Genomic DNA, 24,291 nt, shown 5'->3' on the forward strand with positions numbered 1-24,291 from the left:
GGATATTCAGATTCAGGAAAAATGTTGTGAATGAATTTGATGAGCATTAACATTTTTTAAAAAAAACTTCACAGTGAACTCTTACTGCCTTTACCTGTTACCATTTTTATAAGTAGGCTCAAATGGCAGCTGCAGTTAAGGATTACCTGGTGCATTCTTGTTTCAGTCTTTTCATTTGGTAAATAGATACAGTCATTTTCATCTTTGCAGCTGCAGTTTTCAGATGCTCGTCCTGAGCCACAGATAACTTGTGTTTGATGGGTTTAATCAAAACAAAACGTGCAGAAGGTGTAAAACCATCACTTTCACAAGGGGGGCATTAGATTTTAGAAATTGATATTTGACATGAAACTGCACTGAAGAAGGAAAACTGTTCCTTATTTTTCCATTGAAAATATAATTGATTTTGGCAAAGAACTAAGAATGTGGAAACTCCAGTTTGTCAGTAGGATATTTTAATGACTGTACAGTGTTGCCTAACAGTTGTTTGCCAGCAAGGGAACCAGGGCTGAGCTATATTTTGAGATGTGATGGTTTAGGGATATAAATAAAGAAGGAAAATTGCATTAGGCAAAGTTTCAAAAAGAACTGAGGAGTTTGGAAACTTCTGGGTAAAATGTTTCAAAGTCCATGGTGAGCAAAGGTAAGGGAGCTTCTCCTACAAACCTCTGGTTCTCCTTTGCTGTTGTTTTAAGCCAATTGCTCAGAGAGAGACACTCTGTTGCCTGCAGCCTTGTGTTTATTGCTCCATACAATTACTCTGCAGTACCAGAGAGGTTTTTTCCAATAAAATTTTTCATTTGCCATCAGGAACAAGTCTGTGCAGAATGTTTCCCTCTCTGATTACAAAATTAAATTGACTTTTGCTTTTCTTTTGTAGTTAGTGACAGAAGGAGTGCAAAGGTAGTTCATGAGGGCACCTCTTCTGTAATTTTTTTTTCTTTAAGACTATTAAGAATTTCAGTATAAAATATCCATAAGTGAAGAGTCAGTTACATAAGACAAAAGCAGGAAAATGGTTAATTCATGTGTTTCTTTAATTTACTCCTAGTCTGTGTGTTGAGACTAATTTTTATTATGATGCTCAGAACTCTTTGTGCCTCACAACCTGTTGATCCATGGAGCGAAACTTGGGTTTTGTCACTTTTAAAGTTTTCTTGTTCTGCAGTTTACAGTTATTAATTAATTGTTATCAGTTTTTCATTTATTTGTCTGGATGAAAAATATTATTCTGTCTGCTGCTCACATGCAGCTGTGACCTGAACTGCTGCCTTTATTGCTGAATTCCTTAACTAGTCATCTTTTTTGCACTGGGATACTTTTTTTTAACAGTTTATATATTTGATTGGAGCCAACATATTCTGTTCAGAGTAATTAAAAGATGTTTGTGTGTGTGCTACAAATACACATTAAGGTTCTTGTTATTGCAGTTATTATTTATTATTTAGAAAAAATACTAAGTTTACATAGTGATGAAGTTGGGGGTTAAGTTGTACGAACACCAGGAATGTCAAAGCAGCTTCCCAAGGCTCAGGATCTGTTTGCACATTTGAACAGGGCTGCTAATGGAACTTCTTCATTATTTGGTGAAGGAACTTACTCAAATACTGCAGCAGAAACCAGAGTACAAGCTTTATTTGCCTGCGACTTTCCCATGTTTGAAATTACCTTGTTTTGGGTACTGCACCAACATATTGGCCAAAAGCCTCGCCCTGCAGTAATTGCTGGAGCTCCACTGAGGTCAGGGACAAAAAGTAACAAGTTCATGGTGGGTTTTTGTTTGATAATTAATTTTATTTAGAAGGGTGTCTGTTTACTGATTCACAGTTGCAGTAAGACTGAATTAATTTTGTATTTCCCTGCCCCTGGGAGCACATGTGGCAGGTCACAGTGCACACTGATGTGTTACACTCACCTCTGCTCCTTCCTTCTCTTTGCAGACACTTGGGCCTGGATTTAGTTCCTCGGAAGGACTTTGAGGTTGTGGATTCAGATCAGATCAGTGTTTCAGATCTTTATAAAATGGTAAGAAATCTGTGGGAGATGCCTCTGGGTTTTGACTATGGGGGGGAAAGAAGGGAAAGTTTTTTTTTTCTTCACTCTTACATGTTTTCTTGAATGGTGCTGTAGGCTGAGTCGTCTTCATGTGCATCCTGACCACCACAACAGTGTCTCTGGTACCCTGAATTTAATGAGAATGAAGCAACTTTCTTTTGGAAATGGCATGCTTAGATACATTTGAATCCCAATTTATAAAGTAACATGGTGTGAAAACTGGTGAAGGTTTCTCTGAGTCCAGAATATCCATGAGAGCTGATATTTGATTCTTTCAGGAGATTTGGGAATGAAGAATTAAGTGAAAAGTCTGCTTTTAGGAGTTGCATGGATAATAAACACCTTTGCCCTGTTACATAGATTTTTGATCTCACAGAAAAGGGGAGGGAGACCAGTGAATAATTAAATTTAAGCAAAATTAATCCTTGAATGTTAAGGGCATCTCTGTTGTGTGGCAGTGCCCTTTAGAAAATACATGTGGTGCTTTTGAATAAGAATATTTGGGTTTTCAGGTGAGGTATTTAATTCCTTTATTGGAGTAAATTCCAAATTCTGTCATTATTACAGTCCTATAGTGAAGTTACAGTTGTTCTGGAAATGTGAATTGTGCCATTAATGAACTGTAAAGTCATCAGTGTGCATTTTACAAGTTAACTGTGTTTGGGTTCTTTGTTAGTGGGAATAATACAGATAATTTGGTTTGGACTGTTTAAAGGGAGAAACAGCATGTAATGTCCAGCATGTAAACAGCATGTAAAATGCAGGAAAGTGAATGAAAACCCTTCCTCAGATGCTATTTTATCCAAAAAACCCCCGAAACAACACAAACAGAAAACCTCAGTAATTGTTTTATACAACTTCTCAGCTTGATGTCTGCCAAAGAAAACAGTAGCTTTTCTACATAAGTACTGTTATAATGCCACTCACTTCTAGTAAACTTTTAATTTTCTATTTTAAAATGAATTTGACTTTTGGCTGTGTAAGATTAGGGAGTGATAGGTCTATGTCTAGGTGGAGTTTTTTGATATGCAAGATGTACTTTTCCCTGAAACAAAAGCATGTTTTGTAAGCAGTCTGATGCTGTTGCTGGTTGGGATTATTTGCACCATTTAACAGTGGATTTCATGGAAAAAATAAGAATTGTTACTTAAGAAATATGGAAGTACATCACTCTGTAGTGCTAATTTTTAATGTTTGTTCCTAATTTGCCATAGTCTGAGGAGAGTTTGGTACTATCAAAGCCAGAGTTTTCCTTCAGTACGTTATGGAAATAACTTGGTACCAAATTCAATCGGTAAGGAACTAGGAGAATGCAAGATTAGTTGCTAGAAGGACTGGTTTATTACTCAGTGTTTCATTCTGCACGTTTTTTTACTCTGAATGCTTGGGGTACTGCAAATAACCAGTATTTATTATCAGAGCAGTCTGGTTATGTCACTCAAGTCCTGAAGAGAACGTCCCCAGCACTTTGTGCTGCTCCATCCTGGGCTGGTATCAGGACCCAACCATTCGTCACTTCACACTTCACTGTTACTGCAGTTTGGAGATTCAAGAAGACAGTGCTGTCTGATCACATCTACCTCATGTCAGGAGGCAATTTCAGGAACCCAAGCAGCTGAAAAACTGTTGGTTTTGTAACACAAAATTTGTTAGAAGTTGCTGGAAGGGAATATCGGTGATTTTAGGTAGTTAAAGGTTTGGGGTTTTTTATGTGGTTTGGGGATTGTTTTTATTATTTAACAAAACCGCAGGGCGAGAATCCTCCTTACTCCTGGCAAAACACTGAAAGGATTCTCAAATGAGCAGCGAGGTTTGACACTGTACATTTGCAGGAATAGTTGGGAGAGCCAAATTTCTTTCTCCTGTTTGCAGGGTTGTGGAATGTTAAATGTAACACGGGGAACAGTCTCGTGTTAGCAGAGCCATGGAGGAGGGGACACACCAGGCTTTCCTCTCTGTCACAGTTCGTTGTCAGGCACTTTGTACTGAGTCATTAGACTTAGCATCGCTCTCCTTGGTAAATTTAGAGTCTCCAAATCTGAACATGTTTTTTAACTCTCATGTTTCATTGCTAAGTATATTTGTGACTACTGTACGATACTGTGTTCATCTCCTTGTCAGAACTGTTGTGCTTTGAGGCCTTGTCCATCCTGTTTCTCCAGGTTACTCATTATGAAGCAGAACAGTGGCTGCAGAACGAGCAGCATTTGTCAGGGGTTGTTGCTTTGCTCCTGAAGGAAACCAAATTGCCCTTTTCGTATGGCAGTGTTTGTGATTTTTACCAGCACGACAGAACACTTTAAAAATTTATATTGCTTTTGAAATGGTGGGAAAATGTGTTCTCAGAATTCTGCCACAGAGCTCCGTGCTGGAGTTGCCGCTGGATTGAAGTTGTCATTTAGGAACACGAAGTCCTGCAGAATGTCAGAAACACTTGGATGGCATTTTTTAGTGAAGGGGGTCACAAGACACAAATGTCTGAAGTTGTTTCAAAAATTGGAAATGTTCAAAGCTGGTGATTCAATAGGTTTAGCTGTTTTATAAATTTATTGCTTTAGGTGTGTGTCTGTGGGAGGTGCATGAAAGGCACAGCTGTTGGCTGTGTAACTGCTACAGCTCAGCCATTTCTTCCAACTGTATGAAAGAAATACCATAAGTTTACCAGAGTTCCTAATAAATAAAGTTCCAAAATGGTTTCAGATTAATGCTGCCATCACCTCATAACTGCTTATGCTTTATTCAGATGGAAAATGTGATCGGTAAGAAGGCATAGTTATAAAACTTGAAGATGATAATTCAGTTGCCCAGAACTCTGGTAGAAAAGGAAACCAGCTGGACACAAACTGTGCAGGAAAGCACGTGAAATCTCGTTGTGTTTCTGTTTTGGTTGTTGTTTGTGTACATTTGGTTCTAAACCCCAGGAAGAAGTCAGATGAGAATATGAAGATAAAAAGCAGTTTGAGACTGACTTGGTAATGATGAGATTCACTTAGCAAGCATTGTCAGGAAAGGGAGGACGAAGAATGACACTAAAAACTCATATTGGTAGATAAGATATCCTGACAAAGAAGTTTGATGGGAGGAGAGAGGGAAGGAGAATTGATACCTGTTTCAGTAAATTAAGAACCACAAGATTCTCACTAAGAAGGGAAGTTGGATAAATTAAGAATTCTTTGTTGCCTTCAGTCATTAGAGTGAAAGGGATATTGAGGTTACCAAGAGCAAGAGTAGAAGAACAGAATTGTAGAAAAGTGTAGTAGAATAGCACAGATGAGTAAATAGAAAAATTAGAAAAGCAATGCACAAATTCAATATAACAGGCAAATATGGTCAATTGTATCAAGAAACAGTTTTATATAAATAATGTGGAAGTAATTGGGAAACTAAAGAAATGTTTTATACTGGGGGAAACCAGTTGGCACATGGTGCAAGAAAATCCTGTGGCATTTAATGTCCTTGCCCTGCTGAATTCTGATAAGGTGGTAACTTTATGTAGTAGTGATCAGTTCCAGGGGATTGAGAACTATGTACATGTCAGTTGGGATGTCTAGAGAAGCCACATCAGACATGTTAGTGATAACCATTGGAAAGGTGGGTAAGGTTCCAGAATACAACAAAGGGCAAGCAAACTTTACACCTTGAAAAAAAGGGGTTGGAGGAAGAGAAGCTAATAGTTATCTGCCTGTAAAAAATGCTGGGGGTAAAAAACATCAATTATTTGCAACAAGAAGAGGAGTAACAGTGAGCATGAAATTCTTCAAAATAAGCAATTTTTAAAAGTTACACTGTACTTCCAGAACAAAAATAAGTCTAGTGGATAGAGGAAAAGCAGCTGATGCCATATTTCAATTTTCATAAAGGTTTTAAATGTTTGGGGTTTTTTTAATTGGAATTCTCCTAGAGTCGTTAGTTTTAGATGAAATTACTGTAAACACAGAGCTAATTAGAAAACCCATACTCAAAAAAAAATAAAGAAGTGAAGAATGTTTGTCAATAATTTGATCAAATAGGAGGAGGGATGAATCTGCTGAATTTCATGTTTAATTAAGGACTAGATGCTGAAATAGGGAGTCTGCTTACTAAATATGTAAATTCCACAAAGTTGGAAGTAGTGTGTCTGACTCTTTCATGGGACTAAAGGGTCAGAATTCCAAATAATGTAGAGGAATTGAAGCAATTATACAAAAAGTGTAGTCTACAAGTGGGAATCGTCAGTGCAAGGTTTGAACTTCTGCAGTTGATTGTTCTCTCTGAAGTACAGGCTGGGACACTACAAGCTTAAGTGGTTTTGTAGGGGAGATTTGAGTATTATAATGGAGTCACAGGCTGAATTAATTAATCTTTTCATCCTAATGATGGATAAGACAAAAATCAGTAGACTGAGGTTACAATAGCAAGGAATCAGTTTAAGCATCAGAAAGCACTTCAGTAAGGAAAGATATACTGAACATCTTATCTGTTAAAGTTTGCACAACTTTACCAGGCAACTCCCTTTTGGGAAAAATAAGACTGATTTATTTTTTTTTTCTAGAAGGAAGATGGATAATTTCTTAGCAGTCCTATTTTTATATCACCTTGTCAGACTGTTCAGGTTGGAAGGGGCCTCAGGGGAGATCTAGTCAAGCTTCCTGCTCTCAGTGCAAAGTCAATATTGAATTCAGACCAGGCTGCTCAGAGCTTTGTCCTGTTGGATCTTGAAATTCTTCAAGGAAAGAGGTTGGGTCCCTGCTCTAACGCCTGACTGCCTGGATGGGGTTATTTTTGGAAAGTTGGGATATCCCATGTTGTAGTTGATGACCTGCAGTATTTTGGCTGCTGAGAAGCTCTGTAAAGAGCCTGTCTCAACTTGATGGTAACTTCATAGTTATAGGAAGGCTGCCCTCAGGTCACCTACAGACCTTCCCTTCTCCAGACTCGGAATGCTGCATTCCCTCCATCCTCCTCAGTCACCCTGCACTCCAGCTCCCAGCTGCTCCCCTGTCCTTGGCTGAGCACGGTGCCATAATTCAACTGGGGTTGACTGAATGCTGAGTAAAAGGGGATAAATGTTACCCTCAGTGACAGTGGCTACATTCCTGTTAATAGAAGCAGTAAATTGTTGAAGGTCCTTGCTGCCAGAGTTCTCTCTTGACTTATGTTTGCCTTGCTTTAGTAGGACCCTGCCAGTCTGCTGCCCCCGATTTAAGGCCATCTGGGAATTGATGAGACTGCAGAGGTCTCAGGGCAGACCTCTAAAGAATACACACCATCAGCCACTACCTTTGGAGCCTGACAATCCAACTGTTTATTGGGCTTTTTGGACCAGTATAGTCAGTCTGCTCATCCAGGTGTGCCTTTACAACATGGGTACAGGAATGCTGTGGTGAGGGCCTTGCTGAGCAGAGGATAGACAACAGCCACTAGTCCTCCCTCATCTACTGTTCAGGTCATTTTACACCAGAGGAATCGCTTGATCCAGTATGATTTACCCTTGGTAAATCCACATTTCAGTCACCCTCCTATCCAAGTACCCAAAAATGGCTTCTAGGAGAGCATGTACACTTTGGGCACTTTGCTTAGCAAGGGTGTGTGAAAGTAACTCAGTCAGTGATTGTATTATAATAGCGTGGTCCTGAAACATAAAAGCAGAGTTAGTGAAATCTAATCTTTTGATTGTGGAAAAATGTAAAACCTGGTTGTTTTTTTGGCCACTTATTGTTACAGATTTACCTCAGTGTACACTCTGTGAGCAGCTGTGTTCACTGAGGAAACTGGAGCTCTTCGGACCACATCTCGTATTTATGTTGCTTGAGTTTCTCACCCACTTTTTTACTTGGATTTAAAGATGAATTTTAGTCAAAAGAAACCAGGACAGGACACCTTGAGCAGCTTAAATATGCCAGCTGATTCTGAGTGGTTGAAGGTGCCAGAAGATTCAATACCCAACTCAACCACCTAAACTTAGGGGATTTCTTGACATTCAGAAGAAGATGCAGTAGTTAGACAAACAGTGGAGCTGGAGATCATTATCTCTTTTACTGACAGTGTGAAAGAGGACATTTTTATAACTGTGAATGTGAACAGGTGTCAAAATATGCCATTTAGAATCAGAGTTGTTTAGTTTGGAAGAGACCTTTAAGATCATTGAGCTCAGCCATTAATCCAGCACTGCCAAGGCCACCACTAAACCATGTCCCCATGTCTGCACATGTTTTGCATCCCTCCAGGGTTGGTGACTCCACCACTGCCCTGGGCAGCCTGTTCCAATGCTTGGCAATGCTTTCAGTGTGGAAATTTCCCCTAATATCCAATCTAGTAGTGAGGGGACCAAAACTGAACCCAGGATTCAAGGTGTGGCCTCACTGGTGTTGGATACAGGGCCCTTCTTGGCAGTCAATCTACTCCTTATGCTACAGAGTGTAAATGTTTGGTCAGAATAAGATGTTGGGTTTGTAATAGAGGGGGAGAGAGTTGGGCCAAATGAAGAGAATGTTTAATAAGGTGTGGTAGTGTCAATGGTAATATTTCAGTTTGACATGCTGATGTTGAGATGATGAGCAGGGAACAGGCATGGCAGAGTCATTAAGGGTATGTTTTTTTAAAGCTCTCTGAAACCTTTTCAATTTAGATTAGTATTTAAATCTCCCTTTGGAGATTAAATGGGTTCAGTGAGTCTTGCAGTCCATTTTCTGATTATAACATCTCCTTCTAGCATAAAGGGCTCTAAATACAGGATCATCCTCTGAGTTCCCCTTTGGACATGTAGCTCGTTATGCTGATGCTTCTTTACAGGTGTTGGGCAACTGAAACTGTAGAGGAGTCTTCAGCCATTTATCAGGATTTCATCTTCTGATTAGAGCAAAAGGTTAAAACAAAGTCTAAAGTCCATCTTTCATTCTAGATGTCTGATTTTTTTTTTTTAACAAATGCACCTTTTCATAGATATACTGGTAGATGAGGATTAGTGGTGAGGTATCTCCCTGTTTAACAAGAGAACACATGGATTATACAGTATAGGGTGATGAACTCTTGAGAAATGCTTTTACACTGTTGGAAATTCTTCCTAGCTTGTGACTGCCATTTCCTTTAAAAGTTAGGGTAAACACCCCTATAAAGTGAAGTAGTTAGGCTAAGAAATGGCTTAACTGAGAAAAGCCTTTAGGGAAGCTAGTGGCCTTGTGAGTGATGATATACTGTGAAAAAAGGCCATGTAAAGTTGGTAATAATTTTAGAAGTCATATTTTACAATTACTGTTTTAATGCTACACAAATATAAATATTACTTTCAAAAAGTTTTAAATTTTACTATTTTGTGTCTCCACAGCATTTGTCAAGTAGACACAGTGTCCAGCAGAGCACGTCACAGGTAAATACCACCCACATTGAAACTTTTTATTGTTTTTAAGTATATGTAAAGGTATGATGGAGATTATTGGGTAAGTCCCTACCCATAGAACGCTTCCTCAGAAGATCCTCAAATATTCAAGTCACTAAGGTCCTTCTTCAAATTCCATTTAGGTCTTTTTTCTTTAGCTCTGACTGTTCTTAAAAGATCATCTTCTGTAGAGAGATCAAAAGCCTCACTCTGCCCACGTGACTCTTCTTTCTACCTGCTGACATGTGGCTTAGTGGCTTCTGCCTCACATACCCTTTCTGTAGTAATGTAATCCATTCCTGGTCGTGGGATCTGCCTTTGATCTGTACAGAAGTCTGTGCTTCCATAGGTGCCTGTCCTTAAAAGAATGAGGATTTACTTGGTTTTAATTTAAAATCCAGAACAAAATTCCTTTTAAACCAGTACAAATCTTGAGTTGGAAGGCTGGAAATTTTGAGATTTTCTTTGTTGGCTTGTACCTGTCTAGAGAGCCTCGTGAGCTTAGGATATTCATGCAACTTGTTCATTAAGATCAGTATAAATAGGTGCAAAGGGGTATAAAACTAAAAGCATAAATTTGCTTCTAATTATCCCCCCTTGTTCTTTGGGAGCAGAGCCTGCCTGCCTGGCTCCCCCCTCCTGTCAGGGAGTTGCAGAGAGCTCCCCCCTGAGCCTCCTTTTCTCCAGGCTGAGACCCTCCAGCTCCCTCAGCTGCTCCTCATGGGACTTGTGCTCCAGACCCTTCCCCAGTGCTGTTGCCCTTCCCTGGACACACTCCAGCCCCTCAGTGTCTCTCTTGCAGTGAGGGGCCCAAAACTGAACCCAGGATTTGAGGTGTGGCCTCACCAGTGCCCAGCGCAAGGGAGTGGCTACTGCCCTCATCCTCTGGCCACATAAATGACATTGTAATATAAATGACATTCATTGTAAATGAATTGAAGCTGCTAAAAAGAAATAATGGAATAAATGTTATTCTTAAAAATGCTTTGAAGTCCATCTGCTTTAATGGAAATTCCACTAAAGTCCATCTACTTTAAATGGAAATCATCAGGAACCACCCTAGCACATCTTATTATAGTTCATTTTCACTACTAGAATAAAGCCAAAATCTGAGAAATAGGATTGACTTGGTTTACTTGATAAAATCAAATTTCAAATGCGTAAACCATATATTTCATATCTACTCGGTTATCCTGGTTTCTCAAACTATTGAAATTATAAGTGGAAAAAACAGAGGAAGAAAACTGAAGCTAGCACGTATCTGAGGCAGAATATATTTGAGATTAAACTCTGATGGAGAAAGGAGAGCAGAATCTCAATTAAAATGATCAGCTTGGTCACGTGTCCTTTGTTTGTGGAGAAGCACAAGTGATTTTCCCTGGTTTTGGGTAGGTGGACACCATCCGTCAGCGCCACGGGGAAGCCTGTCGCATGCCAGTGCCTCACCACTTCTTCCTCAGCCTGAAGAGCTTCACCTACAACACAATTGGAGAAGACACAGATGTCTTTTTCTCTCTGTACGATGTCCGAGAAGGCAAACAGATCAGGTAGGGGTGTGTCAAAAAACTGAAAAGCTCCCTAGGGAAACAGTTCTGTACGAAAGATACACACTGGAGAAAAAACCTGGGGTCTGTTCCTGTGACACAGCTGAAAGGACAGAGCTGGCAAATCATAAGTTGCCGGCCCTGCAATGCACATGTGGGAATATCAGTAATAGTGGTCTTTGCATGTGAAATTTAGGGAAGCATTAAAGGCTCAGAATGGCTGGATTTTGTTTAGGTTTCTGACTTTGCCTCCAGAGTTACTGAGGGTCTTGGTGTCTCGTAGCTGCCTTCTTAGGGCTGTTGCTTAAGAATCACTAATACAGGCAGGGCCAGGCTGTAGGAGGGGTTTGAGAGCACTGCTGTGTGCCTGGGTGATGAATTGAGGCTCTTTAACGCTCCTCCACTCCTTGCCTTACAGGCCTGTCACAGAAAAGCTTGTTGGCATCGCTCTGCTGCCATCAGTATAAACTATTCACGTTCATCCCCTGTCTGTGCTCGCAGTACATTGAGCTAATTGGTACCACTGTTCACAAACATGAGATGTGCTGGATTTCTCCTTTACAACTGTGTGTTTTGAAAACAGCAGAATACATAGAAGGGTATTGCAGCATTTATGTTGTGTCTTGGAAATTTAGTAGGTGTGACTTGGTCTGAAGTGTACAGCAGTCTGTGGGGTGTTCTGATTTTTGGTTAAGGCATGTCCTGACAGTCAGCACAAACCATATTTGCTGCCATAGTCAAAAATCTCCCAGTTTGCAGCAAATTAGATTTAGAGTTGTTCCAAAGTAAGGGAATAGCCAAAAAATATTCTTTCCTCTCTTCAGAAGAACATTAGTATGTGAATAATGCTCATCCAAGAAAGTTTAGAGCAGAGTGATAACAGTTTTGTAGCTCTTCAGAGTACAGCCCACTGTAAAATTGGTCTATATTGGGAAGCTCTGATGACTTGGTTACATCTTATAAATATGTCTACCACTGTTTATTTAAGCAACTTGTAGATTGTTCCATAGAATATTGCAAGAATGCACAACCTGATAGAACATGATGCTTATTTTACCCCTCAAGTGAGAAACACTTGTTTTGATCATAGAATATCCTGAGTTGGAAGGGACCCTCAAGGATCATCCAGTCCAACTCCTGGCCCTGCACAGACACCCCAACAATCCCACCTTGTCCCTCAGAGCATTGTCCAAAGTTCCTGGAGCTCTGGCAGCCTTGGGGCCGTGCCCACTGCCCTGGGGAGCCTGTTCAGTGCCCAGCCACCCTCTGGGGGAAGAACCTTTTCCTGAGATCCAACCTAATCTTCTCCTGACACAACTCCAGGTCATTCCCTCGAGTCCTGTCACTGGTCACAGAGAGCAGAGATCTCTCCAGACTCATCATCATCATCCTCGTAGCTCTCCTTTGGACACTCTCCAGTTGATGCAGTTCAGAAGTTCATGCCTACGATTCCTCTGTTAAGAGAATTACCAGAAAATAGCTGTTAAAAGAGAAAGGTGAAATTGGCAAACCAAACCAAAAAAATACACTGAATTTATCAGTCTCTACCACCGAGCAGTAAAATAACAAATTATTTAGATGAGAGCTGCAGGGAAGAGGAAGGGACAAGTGGACAAGCTGCTGCCAGCAGAAATTGCTTTGAAAGGAGATGAGTTGTCTTGGGCTGCATTTGCATAGTATGTAAACATTGAATAGAAAGCCTTAAGAAGGGGTTTTGCCTGTGATAAAAAAATAAAATAATAGTTATAATGAGAAAAAACACAAAGAGTGGTTCAGGCATATTTAAATCTATATACTAATGCTTTGATGTGCAAACAGATGTTATTATTTAGCTCTTTGTATTAAGCATCAGTGATCTGCTGCAGTGAAAACAGCATAATTTTTACATTTTCCTACGTCCCAGGGAGTGCTGGGGAAGAAATGTGTAATGAGGCTGAGCTCTGTTTTACAGAAGAACCCGGAAAACAGACACACATTGCTACAAATTTAGAATGATGTTTTTATATCTACTTGAAAAGATTTTCTTTCCTCTCAGGATATAGTACATTAAGGTAAAAAAAAAAAAGGCAAACAACAAGTAAAGCTTCTACTCACTGCATTCTAAATGAAAGGGACAAATTCACTTCTGAAATGGTTTTGAGGTTGATAAATTGCTTACCCAAACTGCTCCTGCTGGAGGCTGAGTGGCTTTCAGCGTTACTGCTTTGGACATGTGCTAGATTACAAACCTCACTGAACCTGCTGGTGGGAAGAGTTATTTCCCAGTTAGTTAAGTGAGGAATTGGTGACATTTGCAGTGTTTTTCAGGGGCTGAAGTAACAGCAGGTACCAGTTGTGGGTTAGCAATCAGAAGGTTGAAACAACAGCTGAAATACAGTTTGAGGTGGTTCTCAGGTTCTGAATACAAATATGTTACTGTGTTTAGTGGTTTGTGCTGTCAGAAAAGGAGGAGTAGACAAAGGATGACAGTGGGGAGCTCTGCACAGCAAGAATAACAATGCTGCTGTTAGAGGGGTAAGACCTATAGGTAAAAACAAGGAAAAAGTTACATAATTTTTAGTCTGAGAGAAATATAAATATTCACATGAATATGCACTTGTAAGTGCATAGAACTTAATGGCTCAGGTCAAAAGGGATTAAAGTTTTTTGTCTTTTTTTAAACTGTTTGGGATTCTTTTTTTGGTTACAAAAAAAGTCCCATCTTCTTACATACCAGAGCCGTTAGTCTAGCAACATAATCTTTGTTACTAAACTTTTCTACCTCAGTTTGTCTGCTGTGTGGAAGTTAGAGGAAAGTAATGTGATAATTGATCCAGTGAGGAAGTAGAGCCCCATTGAGAGGTGTGCCTTGGGATGAATGATCATGGAATGAACCAGTTGATAGTAACATCAAAAAGGAAGGAATGAAAATGTTGATGTAAAGATGGCGAAACTCCATGTGGGGGGTGTCAATAAACATCAAACAAAGATAGGTAAACTGATATGGAGAAAAGAAATTTGAGAGTTGTTGGTTTCTTAGCAATACTGTTGAAGAGCACAGAAGCAAATTGTTTTGGTATGAAGGGATGGGAAAAGACAAACTTGTAGGAAAAAAAATACAATTAGCAAAAGAGATCGAGAACCAAAAAACAAAAAGGATAGTTCTGTAATGCTTTAGCAGCAAAAAAAATAAATAAATTACAAAATCAAGAAATAACTGAAGAGATTAAAGGGGACTTTAAGCCATGAGCAGATGTTTCCAAGATAGCTGGAGTATTTAATGGCTGTTTTGCCTCAATCTCCCTAAGAAGGTCAGCTGCAATCCAATGGCAAATGCGAAAAGTTGCAGAACAAATAAACTACTTGTTAGCACTGAGAAGCCACAAGACGATAAGTAAAAGTCAACACAGATTTGTCAAACACAAATCACATCAGAGCCAACTAATTTTGTTCTGTTATATGGGAATGCACCTCCTGCCTCAACTGAAGAGAAGCATTAAACTTGATATGGTACAGAGGGACATACAGGCTGGATGAAGCTGCTCTAAAAGAGCTGGAAAGTGGTGGAAAGAGTGATCCAGGGCAGTTATTTATGCTGGATGGATGCCACAAATAAGATATATATTTAAATTTTTATCATTTTTTCATCATGATTTTGATGGGTGGAAATAAACTAAATTCAGTAAAGCAGTGAGGTTTGGCTTCCTATGCAAACAACAGCTCTGTTTTCCCAGGAAATGCATGGAATTATGCAGAGCTTAAAAAAATCACACATTCAAAAGCACGGTAGCAGGTTTTCTCTGAAAATAGGCTTGAAAAGTCCCAAGTATCATGGAATCACAGAATGGCCTGGGCTGGAAGGGGCCTTTAAGCTCCCCTTGTTCCACCCCCTGCCATGGGCAGGGACACCTCCCACTAGCCCAGGTTACTCCAAGCCCCAACCTGGCCTTGGACACTCCCAGGGCAGTCACAGCTTCTCTGGGCAACCTGTGCCAGGGCCTCCCCACTGTTAGAATGTCTTCCTAATTTCTTTCTAATATCCAGTCTAAACCTATTCTCTCATTTTTAAGCCATTCCCCCTTGTCCTGTCATTCCAGGCCCTTGTAAATAATCTCTCTTCATCTTTCTTGTAGGCCCCCTTCAGGTACTGCAGGGCTGCAATTAGGTCACCCTGAAGTATTCTCTTCTCCAGGCTGAACAGTCCAAATTCTCTCAGCCTTTTGAGTATGGAAAAAGATAAATAAATTTTAGTCTTATTTTTCTTTATAAAGTTTATGTTCAAACATGTAAACTTTTTTTTTATCTGTCTGCGTCTTAAACCAGTTTCCCTACTTTACACCACTGGGACTTAAAAGTTTCTTGTCGTTTAGAAATATCCTCAATTATGGAGAGTGAATAGAACAAAAAAGAAATTCTGATGTGATTGAATTTGAAAGTCTGGGGCCTAATGAGGAATTATGCATGGAAAAATGGTGTTGTGCATATTTCTGCTTGTAACTCCCCCACCTGCTACTCCTACTTGCTGTGCCTTTCCCATGCCCATTTTAATAAAGACCTTGTGACTGGAGGTTTTGGAAGATGTGCTGAGTGCCCAGGGTGGTGTTGATAGGGTTGACAGAGAAAGTCCACGTGGGTGTTTCTCATACAGAATATGTTGAGCCTTTTTGTTGAGGGACCAAATGTTCCCTGTGGTGTCTGTACAAGGCATATGTTTGCTTATGGTCCCCTCTTGTTAATACATTGTGTTAGGAGAAGATCTCACCACCTTTCAGCTGGTCTGTTCAGTCCAAGTCACCACCACCTGGGGGTTTTTGTGTGTTGGCTTGCTCCTTTGCCCATGGTGCCTTTTCATGCTGTCATTTTATCTCAGTGTGACGTTCTGGACACTCAGGATGGTCCCTTCTGGTGTGTGGACAGTCAAGCAGATGCAGCAGTTGAGCTACCTGGGGGAAATAAGAAGTAGCCTGGGTGTGCAGGGACAGAATTAGAAAAGGGAAAGCTCAGCTGGATTTGAATGTGGAGAGGGAGAGCAAGATACACACACGTGCACACAGGGCTGCTGGTCATTGGCAGCAGCTGGAGGACAAAGGAAAACGTGGCCCAGGTGCTCAGTAGGGCACTGTGTGGTGTGGCACGAGGAAAAGGTAACTAAGAACTGGTGGTTTAACTCGTTAATATTTTTAACTAAGTGGCTGGTTTAACTAATGACTATTTTCAGCTTGAGCAGTTGTGGCAGTAGCAGCAATAGGTAACTATACGTATTTTTAGATGTGGATCCAGTGGAGATTGGCAACTCAGGGTTACAATGGTAAGGAAATGCTCCAGATTTTATGTCATTATGTTGTGGTTTTGTAAAGTGTGCACTAAAAGGCACTGGGGGTCCGTTCTTTGGTTTGCTCTGTGCAGTGCTCAAAAGGTGGGTTGGTCCCAGTTTGCTGCTCTTGTACCATCTGCCTTGTAATCAGCTTTTCACTTACAAGGCTTACAAGAACATGTTTCTTCAGTGAACACCATAGTGTGCATTATATTTTCTCCTTTCTGCTTTATATCTCTTTTTTTAATTATTAACATCCCTTATCCCAATATGCCTCATTCCAATATCTAGGTAACTATTTTTGCAATGTCTTCATGAAGTGATCTTTTTTTTTTTTCTTTTTCTTTTGGAAACCAATATTCCTTAGCAGATTTGCAGTATATTGCATTCTTTTGCTTCAGTTAACATATAAAAAGATTTCCTAGAAGCCATCACATTAAGAAATTAAATCAAATTAAGAAATTACATATGGATAGGTGGCTGTTAACTCACTTTTAGAACTGCCTTCTCTTCTACTCTGTGCTGCTGTAGTGCTTCTCTATGGTGCTCCCAGCACCTCTTGTTAAGAGCTTGATACAGTTTACTCTGAGATATATTAAATGTACAGTGTGCCTAAAGAGCCTATATTATGGACATGCAACCTAAAGCTGGAAAAGTTTAAAGTTAATGAAAATGTACTCTGGAAACATTACTTAAGGACCCATGAAGGATGGGGAGTACAGTAGAACATGCTTCCCACATGGCCTTACAGAGTCCCAGGGAACATGAGAGAAGGTTTACCTAAGCTAAATGCTAGCAAAAACCCCCACAATTTACCCAAAGAAGGGTGGAAACCATGGGCAATGCTTAGTCTGATCCTCACAGTGCATTTTGTGGGTCTACATTACTGTAACTTTTTCAGTACTGCAGAAGTTTTTAAGATTGCACCTTATTTTATCCGTAAGTTCTGTCAGGAAAAATGATTGTTAATGGTAAGAATCTGAACTTACCTCACTCAGAAGTGTGGCAAATACTTAAAACTTAGAGTCCTGTTGCATTTTTGGTGTCTGGGTGTTTCAGTGTGTTTTTTGTCAGTAGATTTTGTTTGACAGTTTCGTACTGTCGAGGCAGCTTTGAGGCAATTTATGTAAGTTGGAGGTGGGGGAAAGGGTTAAGCAGAGAAATAAATGTACCTGCAAATGCAGAACCACATACTCCTTCTGTTTAAGTAGTTCCCAGCTGGACCCTTAAGACTCTTAAAGCATGGGAAATTTCTGGGAGTCATAGATGATGATCAGGTTTAGGAAGTGTATATGAATCTATGTATGGATAACCCATTTCTTGTAGGGCTCAATGAAATGGGGGAAAGGTGTTGCACAGTGATTGACCTTGAAAGCTGTGACTAGTTCCTGTCTGTGCAGATTCCCACCCTTTTCCTGGAGGGGTCTCATTTCCATAACACCTCACTGAGTGCACTGATACAGAGCACAATATTCTATCCACTGAGTTTTATCATATTTCCTTTTTTTTTTAAAAAAAATTCTGTTTCTCCAGGGCCTAATCAAATAGTTATCTAAGCTTTTCACCTTCCAACATTCTTTTTTTTTTTTGTTTGCTTCTCTCAAACCATTCCTTTCATTTCCTTTTGCAGGCCTTCATTAATAATTCACTGTTAAGTTAAATTTATTTTGTTTTCTTCAGATCTTTATTCTTTCTCTTTGCTGTCAGTATAAGAGAAACATCCACGTGGAATTAGTATAATTTCTTCTTCTGATTATAATTTAAAATAATTTTATTTCAAAAGTAAAATGCTTGGTTTTTTTAAGGAGGAAGAGAAAGAAAAAAGAGAGTAATGGAATTAAAATCATTCAAGAGAGTAAATTTGTGGGAGTGTGAAGCACTGCAATGAGAGGAGTGTAGGGAAGGCACAGTAACAGTGTAGTAATAATTTGAGTTGTTATTAGCTTGGACTGATTAGCATTTCACACCTTTTTTCTTTTTTTAATCTATACTAAATTGTGCCTTTGGGCTGTATCTAAATGGTGTTATGCTGTGTAACTGCAGCCTTACACAGTGAGCACATACCATGTTGTTATGATATTTTTTTCTTATTACTTAAGAGATAAATGTAGACATGACTGGAGGTAATGGCCCAGACTTTGAGGGTATGATTTGCTAACAAGGGATGTTTGCTCTTATGTAAAATGCCTGTCCAAAATTTTGTCTTGAAATACTGTGTGCTGCCAGAATATACTTCCTTCTTTTACACTCTAAGTTGATGTCCTCATATGCATCATAAGCCTAAATCATTTGCACTTTCAGGTAAGGAAAGACACAGCAAATGCTCGTACAAAAACCAGTCAAAAGGTATGGGGGGAAAAACAAGGAATTACAAAATATGTATTTTTATAAGCCAAACATCTGCCTCAGCCTCTCCCTCCTTAAAACAAGCAAAAAAACCCAAAGATATATTAGCTTAAATAGTGTGTGGTCTGTGTTATATAGTAGACAAGATTGAATTATTGTAATGATCCCATCTGCTCTTAAAATTAATCTGTTAGATAGAAGTCTGTCCTACTGTATTCTGTCAGCTGGTGGTTTCACAGCAGCATCATAATGGAAGCTGATCTTGACTGGAGATTGCAATTAGGAAAAGATATATTGACAGAGTATTTTCCTCCTGAAGATTCCACCAGAATTCCAAACTTCCCCCTGTCCCTCTCTGTCTGGGGCAATAAGACACAGAGCAGAGAAATGTGTCTGCTCTGAGGCAGGACTTTATCCTTCAGTGGTTAATGTATAACTGCTTGGAGCTTTTCTAATGCAAATCAACATTTATTGGTTTAGTTGCATTATGGAGAAAGTCCTTGTTCCTGTAAAAAGCAAAATTTTCTCAAGTTCATGAAGCAGCTTCATTGCCTCATTCTTTTCTCATGCTGCTTTGATCCTTTACCTCAGAGTACGTGGAGGTATCAGCAAGGTTAACATCTAGCCCTTAATAAAACAGCTCATTGTGTTTCATTGAGGTGCCTTTTCACATTCTTTTCCTCCCCACTGAAGGGTAAAATGTTAATCCCTTTTTTCTCAGCAGATGGCTAGGTAAAACACGAGCAGAAATGTGAGAAAACTGAGACCCACAGTGACTGCAAAATACTAGAGCTGTAGGAGCCTGTCTTCTACCCAGCTGGCCAGCACTGCAGTACAGGGCTAGGATTTAGGGATTTGGAAGCATCTATTTTTGTGTTAAAATGGAAAAGCCGTGGTCAAAGTGAGGAAAAAACCCAAGCTTTCTCTTTAATGCTGTTGCTAATAGTTGATACGGAAAGATGTTTCATGTGGAAATGTACTCGGTTTGTGGGTGGATGTTGGGGAGAATGTGAGCAGTACAGTCTGTCCCAAATCTTCTGCCTTAAGAATTTAGCACCATTGACAAAGCAGTTCTCAGGAGAGAAACATGATTTGGAAACATAATTATGGACTGAAAAAACACTCTTGATGAACATCATGATAGTTGGATTCAGCTACTCTAAAGTCATCTGGCATGAAATCATCTGCCCCTATTTTTCAAGGCTGTTGGGTGGCAATGTTTTGCTGTTAATACTGTCCTGCAGTGGGGTGTGGTGATAACTAGCAGAGGCAATGGAGGTAGTGATTTCCAGTTTGTAACTCATCTCCGGATCTTGAGGTACTTTCCAACCAAATTCTTTTCCCTGTTAAAAATTAGCAGACAAATACGTAAAAAGTTTAAGGTGTTAAAGGTGAAAAAATATTGGAGAACAACTTCATCATCAATTTAAATGTGTCCTTGGCCTTGTAAACAGGTTAACTTTCAGGGCATGATCAAACTGGTTTTGGTTTGAGCACTGTGTGAGTGTGTTAGAAAAGGAAGAGTTTCCTCAAGCTGCTGCTCACTTGTACAGTCTGGTCCTGTAGAAGTCACAGTACTGCATTTGGTGGTGGTGGGAGGCTGTAAAAAGTAAATGTTTGTAACAGTGTTTAGATAGAATAGAATGAAATGCACCACTTTGAAACGCTGGAGTTAGAAATTATGAATTTGTAGGGGATTTGATTTTCACTCTTTCTGCAGTAGGAGTTGTCTCTGACACAGTATTCCCAATTCAGACATCAGAGTACAAATCTGTACCAAGTTGCCAAAGGTTACCTGACAGATTTGACAGGAGTCCCTCATCTCTGTATTTGGTGATGGTCATTAGCTCCATGGTTCTCATCATCATTTAGTCATATTTTCTTTACTTTTAAACTGTCAATAGAAATGTGTATCAGCTGCTCAAAAATGTTATCAGGAAAAGTGTAGCTAAAATTACATCATAGAATCAACCAGGTTGGAAAAGACCTGTGAGATCATCAAGTCCAACCCTTGATCCAACTCTGCCGTGGTTACCAGACCATGGCACTGATGCCACATCCAGTCTGTCCTTAAACACCTCCAGGGATGGTGACTCCACCACCTCCCTGGGTGGCCCATTCCAATGGCTGATCACCCTCTCTGTAAAGAATTTCTTCTTAATATCCAACCTAAACCTCCCCTGGCACAACTTGAGACCGAGCCCTCTTGTCTTGCTGATAGTTGCCAGGGAGAAGAGACCAACCCCCACCTGGCTACAACCTCCTGTCAGGGAGTTGTAGAGAGTGAGGAGGTCTCCCCTGAGCCTCCTCTTCTCCAGGCTGAACAGCCCCAGCTCCCTCAGCCTCTCCTCATAGGACTTGTGCTTGAGTCCCTTCCCCAGCCTTGTTGCTCTTCTCTGGACCTGCTCCAGCCCTTCCATGTCCTTCCTGAACTGAGGGCCCAGAGCTGGACACAGCACTCCAGGGGTGGCCTCACCAGTGCTGAGTACAGGGGAAGAATCACTGCCCTGCTCCTGCTGCCACACTGTTCCTGATCCAGGCCAGGATCCCTTGGCCTTCTTGGCCACCTGGGCACACTGCTGGCTCAGTGTGCTCATCGTGCTTACACATCATCTTGAATAATTTTCTTGTGACAGTTCCTGATGTAGACAATTACCACCACATTTCAAACACTGAGCAAACTTCAGGAAAGGCGATGGCAAATTGTCCACAAGTCCTGTCTTAGCAGGGGTTTGAGTTCACCTCAGAACTCTGATGTGCAGGATCAGGATCCTTAATGGGAGAAGACCTGCACAGAGCAACCCTACCTGCCCCAACCCAGAGCTGTAGAACTTGCACACATTGTAGACACCAGATGCTGCTTGGGTAGAGGGAGATGTAGCAACTGAGAATGAAGAGAGGGGACAGGTGGAGAATAAACGGGAATATCAGCATTAATAAGGTCAGAAGAAGGGAAGATGGGGCCACTGGGTAGATGAGTCTGGTTGAAGTTGAATAGCTGCAAAAGAAATTGTTCATGTGGAAAGATCCACATTAAAAACTGTGTCAGACGAGCTTGACTGCATTCTCTCCCAGGGTATGGAACTGACCTGAAGATCCTTTTTTCTATATTGTTTCTCTCTCAGGTAATGGCTCTGGGAGTGCTGTGACAGTGTGTGGGTATTTATCCCCAGTTAATTGCTTTAAAATATTATCATGCTCCACTACTGCCAGTTGCTATGTAAGGAAGCAGAAAATTATATTTTACTTTTATTGTGCAGTTATGTGCTAAATTTTCCTTTTGTTATGTTTTTAATAGCATAGCTATTTTAAATTAAGAAAGTTATCTCATTCACTGTCAGTATAATGATTTGTCTGCTGGGAAAAAATAACTTTGTATCACTCAGAATTATCTTTAATATTCAGAGAATTTTCCTAAGGATTAGGCTTACCAACTAATGAGTTTTTTCTTCTGCTTAGTCACGAAAAAAAATCTTTCAAGTTTTACCTCTTCTAGCAATCTGATCTGTTGGAATAGCTAATCCTCCATCAGTTCCTCCTGTGCTTTAGTTTAATGTGTTCTTAGGATTTCAAGGAAAGTATATTTCTGAGTTTTGTGCAGTAGATAATTCATAGCAGCATCAGTTTTTCATCTTGCTCAAGATGAACTTCCTCAAAAACTAAGCAAACACTAAGGAATATTGTTATCACAGCAGTGCCTTGTTCTGGTCGCTCCAGATAACATGGAAAATAGGTGGGTCTCTGAAGTTTGCTGCACACACACAGCTGGGGACAAAGAGTCTTTCTGATAGAGTGTGTAACTTCTAGAAAATGCAAGTTTGATCATCACTGAAGACTTAAAACCTGTGGAGTATTTTATAGGGGGTCTTTTGTGTGTAGATTTTTAGAATAGGTTGCAGAAGGAGTGACGTGTCATTTTCTCTGCCAGTTGCTTCAGCTGACTTTCATTTCCTAGATCTCTCTGAAATCTGCATTTGCTTGGTTTGCCTATTTATCCCCTATCCTGTTAGTAGGATATGGAAGAGAAATGGTTACTGTCTGGGTTTGTATATGAAAACTCCTTTAAGAGATGTAAGTGGTTTTATTAGAGATGTTATTTCTTTCCTATAAAATTACTATTTTTTTAATTTCCTATGAAATTACTGACATGAAGCTATTATGAAAAAGGAGCTTTTGCAAAAAAATCCATCTTATCTTGTATCTCTCGCCACCATCACTCTCCTTCCCCCAAAAGAGGGATCAATAGGCAGGGATACAGAATTTTCTACAGAGGTGTGTTGATTTTTTTAGTTGTTAACAGGAAGAAATCAATTAGTTGCAGGCAGTTGAACTACTTCTTCCCTTTTCCTGCCCAGAAAGGATGACCATGTGTCTTGGACAGGTACAGCTGGAAGAGATTTTTGTCTGGAATGGCAGGGGACAAATACACATTGTCAAAATGTTTCAGTGAACTCCACAGCTCAGAAAAAGCAGTTACAGGTCATTTTCTGTCTGTAGGAAGGCCCAGTGTAAGGAATACTGTTCATTATACTTGAGCTCTTTCTGTGGCAAAATTCCCTGTTAAGCCCAGTTCTGTGTCTCAGAGAAGTTGTCATGTGCAAAGCCAAGTGACAGGGATATGTGGGTTGTGGAGCAAGAATTAAATACAACAGCTGCTGTACTGGCCCTCAGAACCATTAGATCCTCCCAGGTTGGAGATGGTGATAAAATACTTATTCTACAAAATACCTGTAATCCAACATTAGAAGTCTTCTCTACAAAGCTTTTCTCTCCTGCCACCTGGCAGGTCAGTCTGCCCTGCTTTTCATTAGTTAAAGTCACGGGCCTTGGCAGGCACTGAGGAATCTCAACAGATGACTGAAGTCTCTGGTTTTTTTGAAAATAGAAACCTTTTCTAGCTAATTGAGAGGATTCCACTCAAGAACACAAATATGCACCTTTCATGATGGGAATAACAGAAAAACCCTAATGACAGTGTCAAATGTTCAAGTGTGTCAGAGTCGTGAGAACCCAAGGAGAATGTAATTGGTTCTTGGCTACCTTTCTCCTGCAAGCTCCAATAATGCTTTAACATTGTGGTGACTTTCCCTTAAATGTGGTAGAGAGAAATGACAGGTAGTTATTTTCACTATTTTCTGTTTCTATGGAAACCCAGTGTTTGCAGTAACAGTCTTACTGTAAGCTCTGTAATCCTCCCCTGGGGCTTCCAACCAGTGTGGTAATTTAATAATTCATGAGCATTAAGCCTGAATTTGCTGGGAAGCAAACTGTGTTGCTTGGAGCCGTTTTCTCAGGGCCAGATTCATTTCCCTCTCAGATTTTGTGTTCTTTTCTCTAAGATGTCTTTATAAAATACACTCCATAAACCAAAGCAGTGTACTTTACTTCACTTGTTTGTGAATCCGGGGTTACTGCAGATCTACTGGATAAGGCAGCTCAGGAAAGAGCTCCCTTCCCTCCCCCCACAGAAAGAAAAGGGGGGAAAAAACAAACACACTCCATGAGCACTTGCCTGAAAAGGAAGATTTTTAAACAGTCCATGAGTCATTGCTGAGACACTGAGCAAACTGAAAGTTCAGCAGAGGTGATCCCTCTGTCTCCAGGGCTCAGCAGTGACCACTGTGGATGATGGATTGCTCAAACACTGCTGTGCCCTGGGATCCAGAACACACTGTTGGTTTACACTGTAAATGGGAATG

General features: G+C 40.2%; 1 protein-coding gene across 10 annotated transcripts in view; it reads left to right on the forward strand.

The window, feature by feature from the left end:
- Window positions 1-24,291, forward strand: part of DOCK3 (dedicator of cytokinesis 3) — a 192,389-nt gene that overhangs the window by 66,486 nt on the left and 101,612 nt on the right. For all 10 annotated transcript variants that reach the window (XM_032699099.1, XM_032699096.1, XM_032699100.1 and 7 more), the window contains exons 7-9: window positions 1,941-2,025; window positions 9,359-9,400; window positions 10,802-10,956. In XM_032699099.1, coding sequence (XP_032554990.1) covers window positions 1,941-2,025; window positions 9,359-9,400; window positions 10,802-10,956 — 282 coding nt within the window. The remainder of the gene's footprint in view (window positions 1-1,940; window positions 2,026-9,358; window positions 9,401-10,801; window positions 10,957-24,291) is intronic.

This window comes from Chiroxiphia lanceolata, chromosome 11, assembly GCF_009829145.1.
Source record: "Chiroxiphia lanceolata isolate bChiLan1 chromosome 11, bChiLan1.pri, whole genome shotgun sequence".
Taxonomy (NCBI): Eukaryota; Metazoa; Chordata; class Aves; order Passeriformes; family Pipridae; genus Chiroxiphia; species Chiroxiphia lanceolata.